A 16,632-nucleotide genomic window follows, 5' to 3' on the forward strand; every position below is an offset into this window, starting at 1 on the left:
AAACAAAAAATCCAGGTGCTCTAAACAGGAGTCGAACTTTCAAACTTCCGATCAAACTTCCGGTCAGTACTTGAGACGCTCTACTACTTAGCTATAGGAGACGTGTGGCAAGCCATGCCTTTCAACTAGTTCCATGGTGACAAACGTTCTGCATTAGGCAAGAAAAGGGATGTCGATATGTGATACTTATGCGCAATGATGATGTAAATAAAGGTGGTAATTGGTAAGCCTGGTTATCAACTGAGGGAATGACAAAGACAAACTTGGAGCCACTAGAAAAATCCAATTGCTCCTAAAGTGAGTTGAATTTTTGACCAGTTCTGACTACTACTTCGGACGCTCAACCACTGAGCTGAGAGACTCGTGGAAAGCTAGGCCCTTAAACTACGTCCGTGACCAATTTCCTGCATACTGCGATAGTAGGGATGTCATGAAAGAGGATTAAATTTTAAGCATGGTGTTTGTGTGAAGGAAGATAATAGTGAAGTAGTATCGTTTGTCTAATGATGTGGTCACTTATGATGTGAATCGCGACGTTTCGACTACATACAGCTGGTCTTCATAAAGTCGACTGGTTTCGGGTATTGTTATAAAGCAGGATGCTCCGCTGTAATTGGTTGGTTTCTTCACAGCTCTGATTAGCGCGTTTCGATGTTAGTGTGTTGTTCCCTCGGTGGTCCGCTGTCATACGGCCCTCCGGTTGTTGTGTTTTTTGATCGTGGGTATCCACGCTTTAGGAATTTCTATTCCACTGTCCCCGTTGATGTTGTTAGGGTGAATTCTTAAGTAAATTGCCTCTTTGACCTTGCGAGTGTGCTAGTGGGGATCAAGATCAATAAACTTAACCTCATTCCAAAACAGTTGGTGTTCGGTGTTGTGGGCGTGCTCTGAAACGGCGGAGGTTTGGGCACGGGCTAATCGGATGTTTCGGTCTTATTCTGTCTTGCATTGGTCTTTCATTCTCGCCGATGTAAACTCTGCCGCATCTACAGGGAATCCTGTAAACTACGCCGTCTTGTTTAGCCGGCTTAGCAGCGTCTTTCGCTCTTACTAGCTCTGATGTTAGTGTAAAGTATTGTTAAACAATGTCTTTGCGTCGAAAGTCACCATGATCTCGTCGTCTAGGATCATCTCACTGCTGATGATTGACGCGAAGTGAGCTGAATTGCCACCGTGAAATCCGAGTTACGTGTTAAAAGAGACAAGATGTTAGCTAGGTAGGCGGACAGGTCATAGCGAAGGTGTTAACGCATGACACAATAGGTCTTAACGGAACGTCGACCTTGTGGATCTTCGGTAAACCGTAGATTCTGGGCAGCTTTTTGTGTCGAGGTCTGATGTTGTTGTAAACGGCCTCTGATAGATGTCCACTTCGTTTCAATGCCAGCAGCCTCTCGAACAACTTCCTGGCCAGACGGTCGACAATATGCAGTCGAAATGTCGCGATTCACATCATGAGTGACCACATTGTGAGACAAATGATAATGTTTTATTATTATCGTAGTTTACCGCGATGAACGAGCACAACCTTTTTTACGTGAAGGAAGATGTTATTCAGTGAATGACACAGGTATACCCCGAGAAAAAGAAAAATGAAAACACTTGCAACGGGTTTCGAACCAACAAACTTCCAACTAGAGCTTTGGACGCTCTACCCCTGAGCTATAGGAGACTCGTGTCGTGGCAAGCTAGGCCATGACACAAAGTCCGAAGTGGCAAACTTTGGGCTTACTGTAAGTATGGGATTGTCGATATGTGTCGCTTATGCCGATGATGATGAAAATGAAGATGGAAAATTTAAACCTGCGTGGTCATTTAAGTAAAGAAAAAGGTCATTCAGTACACAGGCATAGTCGGAGATGGGATGCTCTATCACTTAGCTATACCACACTCGTGGGAACGTTGGCTGTTAAACTAGGTTTATGGAGAGAAACGTTTTGGATACGGAGAGGATAGAAATGTCGATGTGTTTTGCTGATGCAAAATGACGATGAACATAAAGATGGAAAATTTGAAGACTGGTCATTTAAGCCCAGGATGAAGTTACTCAGTGAGTGACACAGGCAGACTCGGAGAAAAAAGAAGCATCTAAGTGCTCCATTAGTATTTTCGACGCTCTACCACTGAGTTAGAGGAAAGTAGTGGCAAGCTAGGCCATTCCACTAAGTCTATGATGACAAACTTTCTGGATACTGGGATGCTACGAATTTCGATATTTCATGCTTATGCAAAATGACGATGTTAATGAGGTCGGTCAGTTTTAAGCTTGGTGATTTAGGTAAGGGAAGATGTTATTTTCAGTAAAAAAACATTCAAGCACAGTCGGAGAAAAGAATAATGCACGTGCCCCCAATCTCCCAATAGTTTTCAAACCTACGTCCTTCCCTTCGTAGTTTGAACGTTCTACCATGAGTATATACAGAGACTCGAGGCAACCTTGGCTTTTGAACAAAGTCCATGGTAACAAACATTCTGGCAACTGCGAGGATAAAAATGTGGACAAGTAATTTGTATTCCCATTGATTATCTTAATGAAGACGGTAAATTTTAAGCCTGACAACTTAAGAGCGATAAATGACTGTAAATATATGAAAATCATAAAATCGGACAAACTAGCTAATATGGAGGCGATCCTCGCCGAGTAACGAACACTACTTCAGCAGCACTGAAAATAAGGCCTGGAAAAGTTTCAGGCCCGTATGGAATTTGAACCCATGACCTTTGCGATACCGGTGCAGTGCAACCAACTGTGCATACAAGCCAACTGGGAGTAGGTCACTTATCTGATTTTCATATATTTACTGTCATTTATCCCTCACTTCACGGGTTTATTTGGAACCGACATAATGACTCTTCTTGAAGGAATTTTTGCTTGGCATATTTAGATCGATCCCTTATGAAAGCAAATCACGTGAGTTTTCCTTTTTTAACTATTTGGACACTGAACAATATTTTTTCAGTATGATACCTACTTTCCCTGCACTGCAAATATGCAACTTCTAATGTCGACTCAGCTCAAAAGTCTAACGATCCACGACATTTTTATTCAGACCACTAAAAGACCACTACAAGTCAGGTTAAATATTAAAAAAATCATGTTAATCCAAAATACTTTTATTGTTCCTTTAGAAAGTGTTCCTATTAATATTACTTTAAGTGTAATCACTTGAAATTAAAAAATGTGTTAACCCTAATCTTATGATGATGTGCGACGTAAACTAATTTACTCAGAGGATCCTTCTGCTGTGTTCTAAACCCGAAATTTCCCAAGAAATCGCAAGAAATAATACATCGACGAAAAAACACTATTAAACTAGGTAGATTGTTATTTTTAAATAATTTTTTTAAGATTTACAGAAGTAAAAGAACCACTCATAACTTTTAAGAATATTGTGTCGCGTATATTACGAGGTCCTTCTGCAAAATATTTTGTCAGTTTGCGTAACATAAGACTTATTTCAATTTCAAAATTAATTTTCCCTTTTTTGCACGGAAAACTGACGTTATGGTTTGTATTTTACAAAGCAACTGGCCTAATGATCTATGGTCAGGAGCCGATGAGTAGCCTCTCGATCCTACTTTCAGCTCATGACGCCTGATGGTCTTTTGAATGAAGATAGCTCTAAGAAAGACTCCAAGATATCGAGGATAATTCAAAGTAATTATGTGAATATGGTGTCCTACTCAATCCTTAGAAGTTGGACTGCCGGGAGTGACTTGATTTTAATTGACAGTCCATTAGGTTGTTAAAATGAGCCGCAATTTTTCAAAATCGTCTGGTATGAAAATGAAGTTACCGCTATATAACTGTGAGGAAACATTAACTCAGAAAGATTTTTTCTCGCATCAGTAATTATCCCTACACATGCAACCATCAAATTGTTATTGTCTATATTTTCATTATCATATTCCCCCACATTATTATGAATACACAGCACTGCATTTTAGTTTGATTCAAACTTTATGAAATAGTCAAAATCACGTACATTTTTCTTATATTTAACTAGAGTAAAGTGAAAAAAAAATAATTTTAAATTCATGTCAAACCTGTATGGGAATTGCAAGCCTTAACCTTGATTAGTGTCTTCACTTTTGGTGTGATTCATATTCATTCGGCGAACCCTGGTTTCAAACAATTTGCTGTCGTACAGTCAGTCAATGTTAATTTTAGCCTTTCATTACACAACTTCTATGATGGTTATTTGAACTGCTGTATTTACCAAAGACTCCCTTTCAATTGACTCAATCACATGGCCTTATGAACCTTAAAAATGGTCGTCAAGCAAAACTGATGGGAAAGAGGAAAGGTGTTGCATCAGTTGATTCAAAACCTGACCTACGTTTTTGAGCCGCGGACGGCAACCAGAAGAACAAACTGATTCTGGCGTGTTTAAACGCCCATTACGACCGTAAGGTCGTCGTTTACGCATTCTAAATAACATGGATTTGAATAAGGGTATCGAATAACACGGATTTGATCATGTTCGTTTAAATCTGGAGTTTGTTAAATTAAAAAATGTTAATACGTCTTTATTTGTGATATAACTGGACGAATCACGTTAATTATAAAATTAAAAAATTCTTAAATGACATGGATTTGATGCCAAAGAGAAATGCGGTTGTAATATTTTCTGAGTTAAACGAAAACCCTCCTGGGCGGTTTTCAACTATAGTTAAATACAGATTTTACTTTCATTTGGATAAGTTTCGAAATTTTTCGTTGATTTAAGATAAAGGGAAATAATTAATGTGAATGGAAAAACAAGTTATAGAACAACTTTATTTGCAGACTTGAAATGAAGCTTTCTAGATCTCGAGGAGGTCACGGCCAGCCGCACTCAGTGGGGTAAAAGGACTTAAAACTACATTTTGAATTAATTTAGTAAAAAAGAGGGACTTTCTTCGGTCATCCATCCAAGTAGAGGACCATTGTAGCTGTACTTGGACTCCGGAATACTTCTTTTGACTTAAAAAAACTTTTAGAAATTAGGAATATGAACTAATCTGGATTTCCTCAAAGGGTTTAACTTTCAGCATTATCCACCGAACAGTTCTGCAAATTAAAAAATGTTTCTCATGGCTCAAATGAACAAGCGGAAGCGAACTAGTTGTCTGCAACAGTCGTGAACTGCACGTGGGCCATCGTTAACAAAAGTACTTGGATTACAAGTTTTGCTAGAGTACCCTATTGCATTTTATTTTTTTTTTCGTTACATGCGACATCAAATTGTCTGTTCTACAGATGATCTACATTAGCAGCAACGATGGAAAATGTATCAACCGCTTCTATTACCGTGGATGAGTTTAGCCTCACCGAGTGATCATCGCTACTACAGAAATGATTATTCTTGATGTGATCGTTTATCCCCAAAGGAAAAAAAGATGAGAAAATAAGAGAGAAGATTGTTAACGAACAAATGAGAGAATTTAACAGATCCTGGTTTCACGAGTAAATCTGCATTGTGGCGGCTAGCTGCGGGTTTGGAGGTATCACGGATGTGTGGTTAGCATGAATGCCAATTATTTTCAAAGGGCTTTCCTCCGTGCAACGTTCCGCAGTCTCAGAGGGTAGCAAAATCTGTGATGCTTCCATTTCTCCTTCCATCGTTCTTGTTCGATTTCAAAGGTAAACTTGGACTGTGAAGGTGCCGTTTCATTCCTTGGAGTTTCCCTGAAAAACATAAAAGTCGAATGAGAAATAGACATGTACTTATTGAAAACCAAGAGATAAATGATCTTATACGTAATGCTTTCGAATATCATTAACGCATCACAGTAATTTTGTTTGCCATGAAATCTAAATGTAATACTTGGTAACCTTTTGGAACATAACTGTGGTTTGACGAATATGTTTTGCTTTACACTTTTAATTAATCATTAATGAGAATAAAGCTCGTACGTTTTATTTTCAAACGATTTTTTTCTGTTTGAGACCTACTTTACATTGAACGGGCAATTTTTAATCACACCTTACTTCTTCCCACCACTTAGACAAGATTGCTAATATTTCATGCAAACCTCGATTGTTAATCAAGGATTGTTAAGGATTAATGTCTTTCACCAATATTATACATGTCCAATTATCTAAAAGCACTATAGATAGAAAGGTCCCATAGGATCTATTCGTTAATACTTAATGAAACGTACAAATGAGCAAAATCCCACTACATCGGAGAGGTTGCCATGTGCTGACTGCCAATGCTGGAGGAGCTCCTCTTCGTTTCTCCACGCCTCCATACAATTTGGGCAGATGAACCCCTAACGAGAGAAATATATTCCATTAGTTAGCATTATGGGCGTAGCGGGCATGCTTCGTGGAGTGCGCACCGATGGAACAGCGTAAAAAGCGCGAATAGCTATTGGTTACTGGGCACTTGTATCCCCGGAAGATATTGTTTTCAAGGGTTCAGAAAAAATTCCCACATTTTCCAAGGCACAGTTTTCGTTTGGTTCAGGAAACGGTGTCTTGAGGCCATCTGACAAAATTCAAATTCAAATTTAGGTTGTATTTCCGTCAAGTCTCGGAATCCATGTTCACCTTGGTAGGCTCTAATCGAAGTCTCTGTCACTCACGCACAGTCCACCGTAGTCCTGGTGCAGACCTGTTCTTTTTAGCTCCTCTCGTATGTTTTTCCATTTAATAGAGACGACCTTTTTACCTATAATCACTCTTTCGTTCTTAATATCCTTTCTGGTGCGTCGTTGTTCGAGGCAGAATGAAAAGGAGGCAATACGCCGAATGCCTCACTAATCGATACTCTTCTGAACAAAGTCAGTTCTCACGAGCGCTACATGTCTTTGTTTGTCTGAAGCTTCAGAAGTGAAATAAAGAATTCCTGAGATTTAGCAGGGTTTCTACTTAGCTGCAGCCCTTGCGGTTTGTCAAATATGATCATTAGTATGTTGCCAATATTTGATTTCATTCTTGCTCGCCCGTGTAGCAGAGTCAATGAGAGGTTATTCGGAGGCTTGAAAAGATAACTTGAATGTGATGAATTGTAAAAGATTGGGCAGCACTGATGTGGGAGCAATTCTTCCACCGCAATATATTTTTATTGTTCATCACTGAGAGGACCACGGATCTGCAGGACCACTCATAATACCTGATTTTATTCCATTATAAAAAACAAACAAACAAACAAACAAACAAAACAAAACAAAACAATATTATCTCCGCAGTTACTCAGACTCCATCTTGAGGTTACACCGGAGACAGCAGAATAACGCTAGCTTTAGCGAAATGGGTCCTTCTCCTTGCATGTAAACTTCGTCTTTGTGACACACTCAACCATTCAACCTGACAGACGAACCAAAATTGTCGATGCTATCGGTTGACTGGCCGTTTTTCTAAGCCTTTGGAAGAACAACTTATTTAAGAAGAATATTACCAACAATTCCCACCTGGACAGATTCAAGAACCTCTGGTTCATCATCGGAATCCGCTGTGGCATCAGGGTGTTGGTCTTTCCTGTTTAGGACATTGAAAATGTGTCTCGTTAAACGAGAGTCTGAGGAAACATTTCGATGTCAGGGAAACAAAAGCACCATTTCAAGCACCTAACTACAGTTTCAGCAGTTTGTCTATTCCATCGTAGCCCGGCCAGCAAAAAACAAAAATCTTGGAAAGTTAAGAAAAAAAAGGGACTGCTATACCTTACGATAGGTTCTGATAGGAATTAACCGGGAAAATCGTTTGATGGTATTTTTATAAAGCAGTTATGAAATGACAGACATATGGAATTAGTCATCTCTAGATGTGTACATTTTAGGTCCACTTGCACTCAGTCATCAGCCCATTTCAGCGTGATTAAAAGCTACTGATTCTTTAAAATCAGTATTCTTAGAAGCATTTATTTTGAAGAACGTGAAGAGTACAAGCCATGGCATTGGAGCAACAATAAATAATTTTCTGAAATAGAGCAGCCGGTGGTAACTTAAAAGAAAAAGGAGAAAACGCTAAATACAGAATACCGTACACATCCACGACATTCGCCTTGATGAGCCTTCAATAACTCCACAGATACATAGAAGGAATTCATCAAATTGTGCTCTACCTCTCTACTTTTTTGAAGTCTAGGTTCTTTTTCGAAGCAATGGCACTCTTAAGGCACTCCTGGAAATGCAAAACATAGAAGTTCATTTAATCATATACGATTTTATGACGGTACAGCAAGGATAGGATAGGATGAATAAGTCACTCCAGTACTCTCCAAAATTCTTGAAAAACCCTATTTACCACAATTTGAAATAGGGAATACGTAGTTTACTTCAGTTACTCTGTACCTACTGAATTTTCAAATGCAGTACAATATTGTTCAGAGATAGGCTTCCTCTGCTATGTTATTCGAATATGATTTTGAATATTTTTTCAACGCCTTGTGCCAACCACCTCTTGAGACAGGATATATCAATTAACAATGTCGATGCTTGAGACGACGAACATCATAGCAGTAATTGAAAACAAATCTCTTGCACAACTTTTTGAAACAAGGGACTTTAAGAATACATCACTTATGTTTATGACAAGACTTAATCTTTTCAGGCGATGGAAAATAATGATATTTGGAACAGCAACAACAAGAGAGTTAATGCGTATTGATATTCATAAATGTTGGTACTGTCAGTGGGATATTCATACCTGTATGATTGTGAAGTGGGAAATGTTTTGCATAGACTGCACAGTCCTACGAGACAAACGACAAATGTAATACTTAAAACACCTTTCTAACTCAACCATAAGGAATTTTTTCTAAACACATGTTAAGCCTTCATATTTTGATACCCTTTTTAGCTAAGTAGTTCACACACATAGCTATATAACCAGAAATGGAGCAAATTGATCGTAACACTAGCCTCATGCACGAACGAACCATGATATACTTGATACACGTTTTTAAGGGAAAAAAGTATCATGGGAATTCGATTATCTCTATATGATATAATGGCAGTGCTCATGCTTTGTGTGACTTTCTTTGATGCTTCAAGTTTTATATATCAATTTTTTCACTTTAATCTTTAATTGGGTTTCTGACTTAGCGTTTCTTTTGTATGTGCTGTGAATATTTTTGTCTCTCGGACCATCGTGTTTTTATTTATTTCGTGTTGTTTGGCCTCATATATATTTTACCTTATTTAGTTATTTTAAGTTCTTTCTGACTTTCATTTCATTACTGAGAGTATCCGCCTTGTGTTTTTGTTCACTTTTTGATTCGCTTGGTGGTTTCTTTCAGTTTTCTTTGCCCTTATAACATGTAAATCCTTGTCAATACCTTTGCATGGTGTTACTACCTTGGAAAGATACATTCCTTCTTGCGATATTCAATGTGGAAGTATTAGTCGCCAGCAAACGAAAATGGTGCCGGTGTTCGTGCGATCTGTAAACTATCTCTGACGCATGATATCTCTTGTACTATTTTGAATGGGGACTTGGGCTTGGGAGAATAGTAAGTTTCCCACACTACCCCTCCAAAATAAACTTTTGCCAACATGTGATATATGGTCACATTACCCCGCTGCTTATAAAGCTTCATTGGCTACCCACTCGCTTAACGATAAGTTTGAAAATAGCACTTTAACATAGAAAGCTATATTTGGTTTGGCACCGTCCTACATAACTGATTTTATCTCTATTAATCATGGCACAAGTTATTCTTTGCGATCCCCCAATTAAATTTCCTCAAATAATCCATTACGTAAGTCCTATGCTACACTTGGCGATCGCTCTTTTAGCATGGCTGCTCCAAAGTTTGGAACTCACTTCCAACACTACTGTTGCCGGTCAATTTCAAATGTTTGCTTAAGACCCATTATTTTAAATTAGCGTTTCCCTAATGTCTGTTAATTTTAAATAGTATTTTAGTCTTATCGTATCTATAATGATTGGGCCATTTTAGTTTTTAGATTATTCTATTCTTACACCGAATCTAGTAATAGTTTTGTCATACCTTGAACGAAAAAAAAATGGTCACGACAGTAAGTGATACTGATAATTTGTTTCCAAACGTGTAAAAACATACAAATCGGCGAGCAACAAAAAGCGCGCAAACTTGACATGATTACCCTTAAAAATCATGCACCGCGGTCGTACATGACATGACTAACCGAGATCTTGAGTATCCTTGACATTATTATTGTGTAATCTGCAGAAGGATGACGTCCCAGCCGGGGGCTAATTTCGAAAATTCATTGTACACTTTCGGCCGATCAGAAAAGAGACAGCGAGTTGAACGTATAATAATTATCATTAAATTGTCCACTCCCCAACATGTAGCGCAATCGATAGGAGCGTCAAATTTTAGTGACAAACATACGAGCTAAGAGTTACCATACCTCTTGATGACATTCATATTACAAGAAGGACGGACTTTTATCAAGGTATGGGACTATGCTGCGCGTGCCACAAATCCTCAGTTAAATCATAATTCTGATCAATACAAATCTGATAACCGGTTCAAAAAGCTTAAATTTTAAGTCTGCTAACTCCAAATTGCGCGTTTCTGTTCCACTCAAGTTATTTATAATGACCCTGTGCGGCGTTTATTCGAATAGTAGACTCATAGCACACAGCGATCATTGCTTCGATTGCAGTAAGAAATTTTGAGTGAACCAGACACAAATCCTTTTGAATGTACCAGTTCTGATGTCGAGAAAGCATATCCGACATTAAGTCTTTATTCACTTTATGTATTGCCGTAGTATAAATAAGCGAATTGTGAAATTGAGATCAGTATAAAAATGACTTTTATGATAAGAACTAAAACATTTTTCTGTTTTTCAAAATTAAGATGGCCAGTTACCTTACTATTGTTTGCAAATAATGATTCGGATTTTAAATAAACGCCGCCCTCGAATAAACGCCGCACTCGAATCACGAAAAATTTAATTAACGCCGCGGCGTTTAATCGAATAAATACGGTAAGTGACGTTATTGAGTATAATTAGTGTACTGCTTTTAGAATTCGCTCCTTATATTACAAGTTGTTTAATTACGTATTTGAGTAGGTAGGATTGAAGTGTTCTTTCTGTCGGTTAAACTATACCGTGACATTATGAAAACCTTCAACATAAGGACATACTTGAGTGAATAGTCAGTATCATAAGATATTCCTTGCACTTTCCTTTGTAGGCTTTGCATCTCAATCTATGCAATGAAAGAAATTGTAATTCAATATAGCGACTATATTGTATTGTACACACTGACACTGTAACATTAAGGAAAGCATTCATGGCAATTACAATTCCCACGATACACCATTCTAACAAAGACACGCATTGAGTTACGTAATAGTTGTACACACACCTTCTTATCAACAAGCTGCGGCAACGATCTTCTAACATGCTCTTGTACTCTGTAAAGCCCAACGGACGGTTCATTTAACATCATGTGAATGTTTTCAAGGAACTTTTCTGTAACTGAATGACATACATAGCAAGCACATTACACAGTAGCATGCAGTATCTGTACGCGGATGCAGGTGAGGTATAATAAACTCGATACGAGATTTAAGCAAAGTGAATTTAACTGGTCGCGCCGCGGGTCATGTCTTTTGTTCAAAAGATTAGGATATCCAAAAGTAACCTCTGTTAGGGCAGTTGCCATCTTTTGATTTGTCAGACGGCTGACAAATATTAGACAGAAATTTTTCGCATTGTTTAATTGACTTCTCGACAAAAAATTTGAAATGGGAAGAAAATTCACCCTAACCCGTGTAAATAGAAGAATCTAAGACACTTAATTCATTTTTTCCGGAACATCCCAGGGAGTTAGAAACTACCTGAATAAAGACCTAAAATCAGCCTCACAGGGGCTGCAGTTGTATCTGCTCACCCTGAATTACCACAACTCGATGAAGTTGATGTCCGTCAATGAAGATGAAGGACGAACCCCGAACTCTTCTTTGCCTCTTTTTTGACCCACCCATCAAAGAAAACACAAGAGACAAAGCATTTACATACAATAAACTACCAACTCAACGAAAAAAACCGTTGATAAAAGGGAAAACCCCACCAACAAATAGCTATTATTCAAACCTCTGGTACACGCTTTCCAGAGGAGAAAGTCCAAAGACAATCGGGGTAGAATTTCTTGGCGACATCACTCTGGAGGAACTTAGCTCCAGCAGCACTTCAGGAGTTACTCGCCGAGGTTATCGCCAGAACATAGGACTACTACAGAACTGCTACTGCAGAATTGCGTCATGAAAGCTAGATAAACGGAGACAGTAGTTGCACTACACTTAAGTATTTCGTTTGCCATCTTTGATGACATCTTTCTCAGGCAGACCCCTATCAACTTACACGGTTACATAAACTAACACGCTACCATGAGTGATCATGAAAATTCACAAGAGTTCAACACCTTCAGAATTTCAAATGCGTTACATTTACGGCTGAAGAAAGGTAAATGCAAAGTAGTTCCGACTCTGAATTTAAAATGAAGCCTTAAAAATGGAGAAAGTGGAGGCACGTAAATAATTTTTTTCTAGGCTATGAACTGTCTTTTAAATTATGGTTTAAAAAAACTTTTGGTGCTTGGACAATCGTTTCACTTATGAAAGCTTAGAGCAGAATCAGGACTTATTTGATTCACAATTTGTGCTCTTTGTGAGATCGTGTAGCGTTGTGTGCGCTCACCTTACATGACATAAGTTTTAATTGGAAATTTATAACGCGCTGCTAAAAAAGTTCAGGTTTGGACTGAAATTCTACTAAAAATACATATATTTCTAATCAATCTCAGTTTCAAAAAACTGCATGCAAACGTCCATGGCTAATCAATGCAAGGGACATATTAAGGCCAGTTAGGCTATCTTCTCAGCTCTACCTCATTTCATTTCTTATAGTTTAAAAATCTTTTAAGTCTTGTAAACTAATACAAATATAAATCAATATCAAGAAGAATCTGTGCACATGTGTGCCCACTCTTGGTAAATCTATTTCAGATTAGCTTTGGAATTAAATTCAGCAAATTAGCAGAATGAATGGTTCATTGCAGATAGGAACAACATCCACATACCTGTAAAAAAGTACAGGTAAGGCTGTATCTAGATTTAACTTGAAAATTCCTGTTCGTTTGTATTATGTTTGATATTGTTATGTATATTTGTCTTCTTATTCAAAATGTAAACTTCTATGCATGCCAACCTGTGTCATATTAGCTAATTACAAAATGTCTTACACTAGAGAGGGTATCAGTTCCCTCAGTATACAAGGCATTTATAAACAAAGGTTCTCCTTAATGATACGTTTACTCCATAAAAAGAGTTCCAGCAACAGAAAAAAAAGAAATTTAGTTGACATTTTGCTAATAAAATGTCAGATTTAATAAACTATTATGAAGCTGCAACTCAACAAGCCAGTGCCAGTGATCTACCCTCTAATGGGCCAATCCCTAGGCTGCATCCTGGTGCTGCCTTAACATTTAGCCACTGCTTTTTTATTGGCCAACCAATGGGCTTATCTTGCCCAATCAGGAGTGCTTGCTTTGATCACCCGCAAGAAACAAAAACTTACTTGGAGCAGACACGCAAAGTTTGTAATTCTTAAAAAATGTTGACAATAGATTTGGAGAAATTGGTAAAGGACAGTCAAGACAAAGGACTCATAAACAACTCCAATGGGTTTATTGTGCAGCAAAACCAGTTGGCTTTTCTTTGCATCCTTCAAAATAAACAAGGCTTGATTCTTAATGAAGCAATGATCTTTTAGCTATAAAGCCTTTATTGACTGAGCTTGTTCAGTCAAAATGACTGCATAAAAGCCTCATGCTTTTTTTACTGTTTTAATAGCTGAGAAGAAGTTGAGGTTTGTAAAACGCATAAAAAGAACTTGGCCAATACCGAAACATCTTGACCTCACCCTTGGTCAATAATGCATTTATGCTACACACATGTAAGTTATCCAAGTAAGAAGCTGGTGTATAAGCTACAGCACTTTCAGTGACACCTTTAATCTCCTTCCAAAGCCACCAGTCCAAAAGCCAACTCTGACTTTTTTACTGACAGTTCATGAAAAGAGAGGTGTCTCAAAGTTTTCAAGGTTTTCATCATACTCAATTTTCCAATACATTTGAAAGCTCTTTTCTATCACAGTCATGCCATGTAGAAATTGGAAACTACCATAGTCAAGGGGACATAGAAAAATCATGCAAGATGTTTCCTTTTCATTTATATGCTGTATCTGCATGTTGCTTCTTCACTCTGAGTTCTCCTTGTACTCAGCTTTTAATGAATTAGAACTCCACACCACTACTTGAGCCAGTAAAAATCTGTTTTCCTTTATTATTGCCCCTGTCCCCCCTTGAATCAAGTCAATAAAATCATGCAGTGTGACACATTTACCGTATCAAAGTGCATTAACTTGGCTTTTTAACATTAGAAATTGCAGAATTATGAATCAAATTGAGACATGAAGTTATAGAGAGGAATCTCACTTCAAGAAACAAATTTCTTGGTTTCTTATTCTGCTTTAGAACCTTTGATTGCATAATATCCAAAAACAATGAGCTAACCCTTAGAAGCTGACATACCTCTCCTTAATTTGTACTCTGTGTCTTGGTTGCTCAACTCCAAAGTACCCATGTCAACTGAAAAATAACACTATACATTTCCAAACAGAAGCCGTCACATACAGTCCTTCAAGATTTCACAATATTATTCCTAGACCATCATCATGAGACAATTAATTAAAGAGATGGCAATTTAGTTTTGCAGCAAAACAGCAATTTAAAACAGAGGAAGAGGCAATTAATTTAATAATTTTTGTAAGCTTACTTCATTTGAGGTTTCTCACCACTATAATGACAATAACACAAATGAACAACAGTAACAGCCTCCATTTGGCAATAAAATATAAATGGATGTTTGTCTACAGACATTATTTTGCTCCAAGATGAAGACAGTTTTTGAAGAGCAAAGCTTGAGAAAACTGTGAGCTTCAAGGAACAAATAATGGCCTAGGACAAATATTCTTGTGCTACATGGGGGTTATGGTTTACTATCCTTCAAATATTTTCTCCAATGCAGGGGGAAGATGTTAATAAACAGTTTACTGTTTTCTGCATGGGATGTTTACCTTTCATTGATCTCTGGTATGAATTAACAAATAAACATGTCCATTCCTCTGTAAAAATAGTGAAATGATCTGTCATCTTGGACTAAATTACTGTAGAAGACATAATGATTGAAAATTGGGGAATATTGGGGTATATCCTTAGTTATGATCCATCTTATATCTTTGCTTGCTCATTATTGATCTAAACAGATCAGCTGACCATACATTCCTCAGCTAAAACTGGGGGATATCCAAGGACGTCACCTAAGTGATATTCCACAATTTCCAAACCTTACGTCCAGTGTGATAAGTCTTAGTTTAAAATTCAATTCATGATGAGAGAGCATTTTATGGTTGTTACAGAAGGGAAATAATTGTTTGTTCATAAAGTGGTACCAAAGAACACACAAAAGGAAAAATCCGATGCAGCAAACAGTAAGTTATTTGTAAACATTTTTTTGCGCCTGTTTCAAATTAATGGAAGGATAATAAACACAATAGCCTCTATTTTGCCCAAAAATATCCTTGTATATTTGTCCTTGGGCATTATCTGTTCCTTGAAGTTCACAGTTTTCCTCAAGAAATTCCTTGAGAAATTATTTGATGGATTATGACTGGTAATGGTACCAGCTCCTAATTTATCAAATAGGCCATTTTACAGTTGTGTACTTAATTGCCAAGCCTTTGATTTGGAGTGAGGCTGAAGGTGACCTTGTTGTGTTAGGGACCAGAATCTAGTTAGCATGATAACAAATTAATTTGCATTTCAAAAGCAGCAAGGTTTGTATCATAACAAGGTCACCCTTAGCCTCACTCCTGTTCAAAGGCTTGGCAACCAAGCATACAACTGTAAAATGGACTATTGTGACAATTTTGAAATTAATCGCGTCCATATATATTCCTAAATACCCCGACAGGGCATGCTATGAACTATCGCAATACTACTGGTAAAAAGTGTTTGCCGTCATGTAAAATATTGAACAATGCTTATCATCTTCCTAGACCAGTAATGCTTTCCTATTTCTGGATATTTTCAGTCGATCTTCTTACTTTCATACTCTCTGAGATAAGTGGTTCTACCAAATTTCGCCATTACATTTACTGTTCAGGGAATTGAGCTCTAATTTAGCTGTAAACTGCATACTGCCCGTTCACTTGCCTTGTTTCCCAATGTGCATCATCTGACTATCTAACATCGCTTTCGTAGTATAAATTTCACTTATACCCGCCATATAGTTTCCACGTCTCTTTTAATCACCGAATTGCTACCATAAGTAGGCCCAAATGTGTTTAAAAACATTTCGTCCCCAGAGCCCAAAAGTTCTCACGGCCGGGAGAGGCCTTGTACGTGGAATTGTGTCGAGCATGATCTCGACACCAAAATAACGATTATCGTTATTTCTAAATTGGTCCTGAAATAACGAATAGCATAATTTCGGTGCATGTTGAGACCTTCGGGCTTGAAGCTTGGGAACTAGTATTCAGGGAAAGATAAAATGGCGGCTTACGGCGGCGAAGGAAATCTCAGTAGTTTTTATATTTTAGCGTGAAAAGGCTTGGGTGTTGTGATCTGCTGGTTCT

The 16,632-nt window shown here is 37.8% G+C and overlaps 1 protein-coding gene across 3 annotated transcripts; it reads right to left on the minus strand.

Annotated features, from left to right (window-relative positions):
* Nucleotides 1–4,537: 4,537 nt before the first annotated feature.
* LOC131773139 (BLOC-1-related complex subunit 8 homolog) lies at nucleotides 4,538–16,369 on the minus strand. Of its 3 annotated transcripts, none has more exons than XM_059089116.2 (9): nucleotides 16,211–16,335; nucleotides 14,528–14,597; nucleotides 11,300–11,412; nucleotides 11,076–11,140; nucleotides 8,639–8,684; nucleotides 8,055–8,113; nucleotides 7,402–7,468; nucleotides 6,148–6,258; nucleotides 4,540–5,671 (listed from the first exon to the last, which is right to left on the minus strand). In XM_059089116.2, exons 2-9 carry the CDS (start codon nucleotides 14,577–14,579, stop codon nucleotides 5,654–5,656), a joined length of 531 nt encoding a protein of 176 aa, XP_058945099.1. In that variant the 5' UTR covers nucleotides 14,580–14,597; nucleotides 16,211–16,335; the 3' UTR covers nucleotides 4,540–5,653. The 3 variants fall into 3 exon arrangements, with proteins under 3 accessions (XP_058945098.1, XP_058945099.1, XP_058945097.1); XM_059089114.2 differs by having other exon boundaries at nucleotides 4,541–5,671; nucleotides 14,528–14,584; nucleotides 16,211–16,369; XM_059089115.2 differs by lacking the exon at nucleotides 14,528–14,597 and having other exon boundaries at nucleotides 4,538–5,671; nucleotides 16,211–16,360.
* Between the last annotated feature and the right edge of the window lie 263 nt (nucleotides 16,370–16,632).

Source organism: Pocillopora verrucosa, chromosome 4 (genome assembly GCF_036669915.1).
Source record: "Pocillopora verrucosa isolate sample1 chromosome 4, ASM3666991v2, whole genome shotgun sequence".
Classification (NCBI taxonomy): Eukaryota; Metazoa; Cnidaria; class Anthozoa; order Scleractinia; family Pocilloporidae; genus Pocillopora; species Pocillopora verrucosa.

Bases quoted from the DNA above. Each gene is read 5' to 3' on its own strand.
- LOC131773139 (XM_059089114.2), bottom strand. From the start codon at position 16,283: ATGGCGGGTATAAGTGAAATTTATACTACGAAAGCGATGTTAGATAGT. The intron at 8,685-11,075 runs GTATGTCCTTAT...TTTGTCTCGTAG, and splicing joins GATACTGACTATTCACTCAA to GACTGTGCAGTCTATGCAAA. The intron at 8,114-8,638 runs GTATGAATATCC...TTGCATTTCCAG, and splicing joins CCCACTTCACAATCATACAG to GAGTGCCTTAAGAGTGCCAT.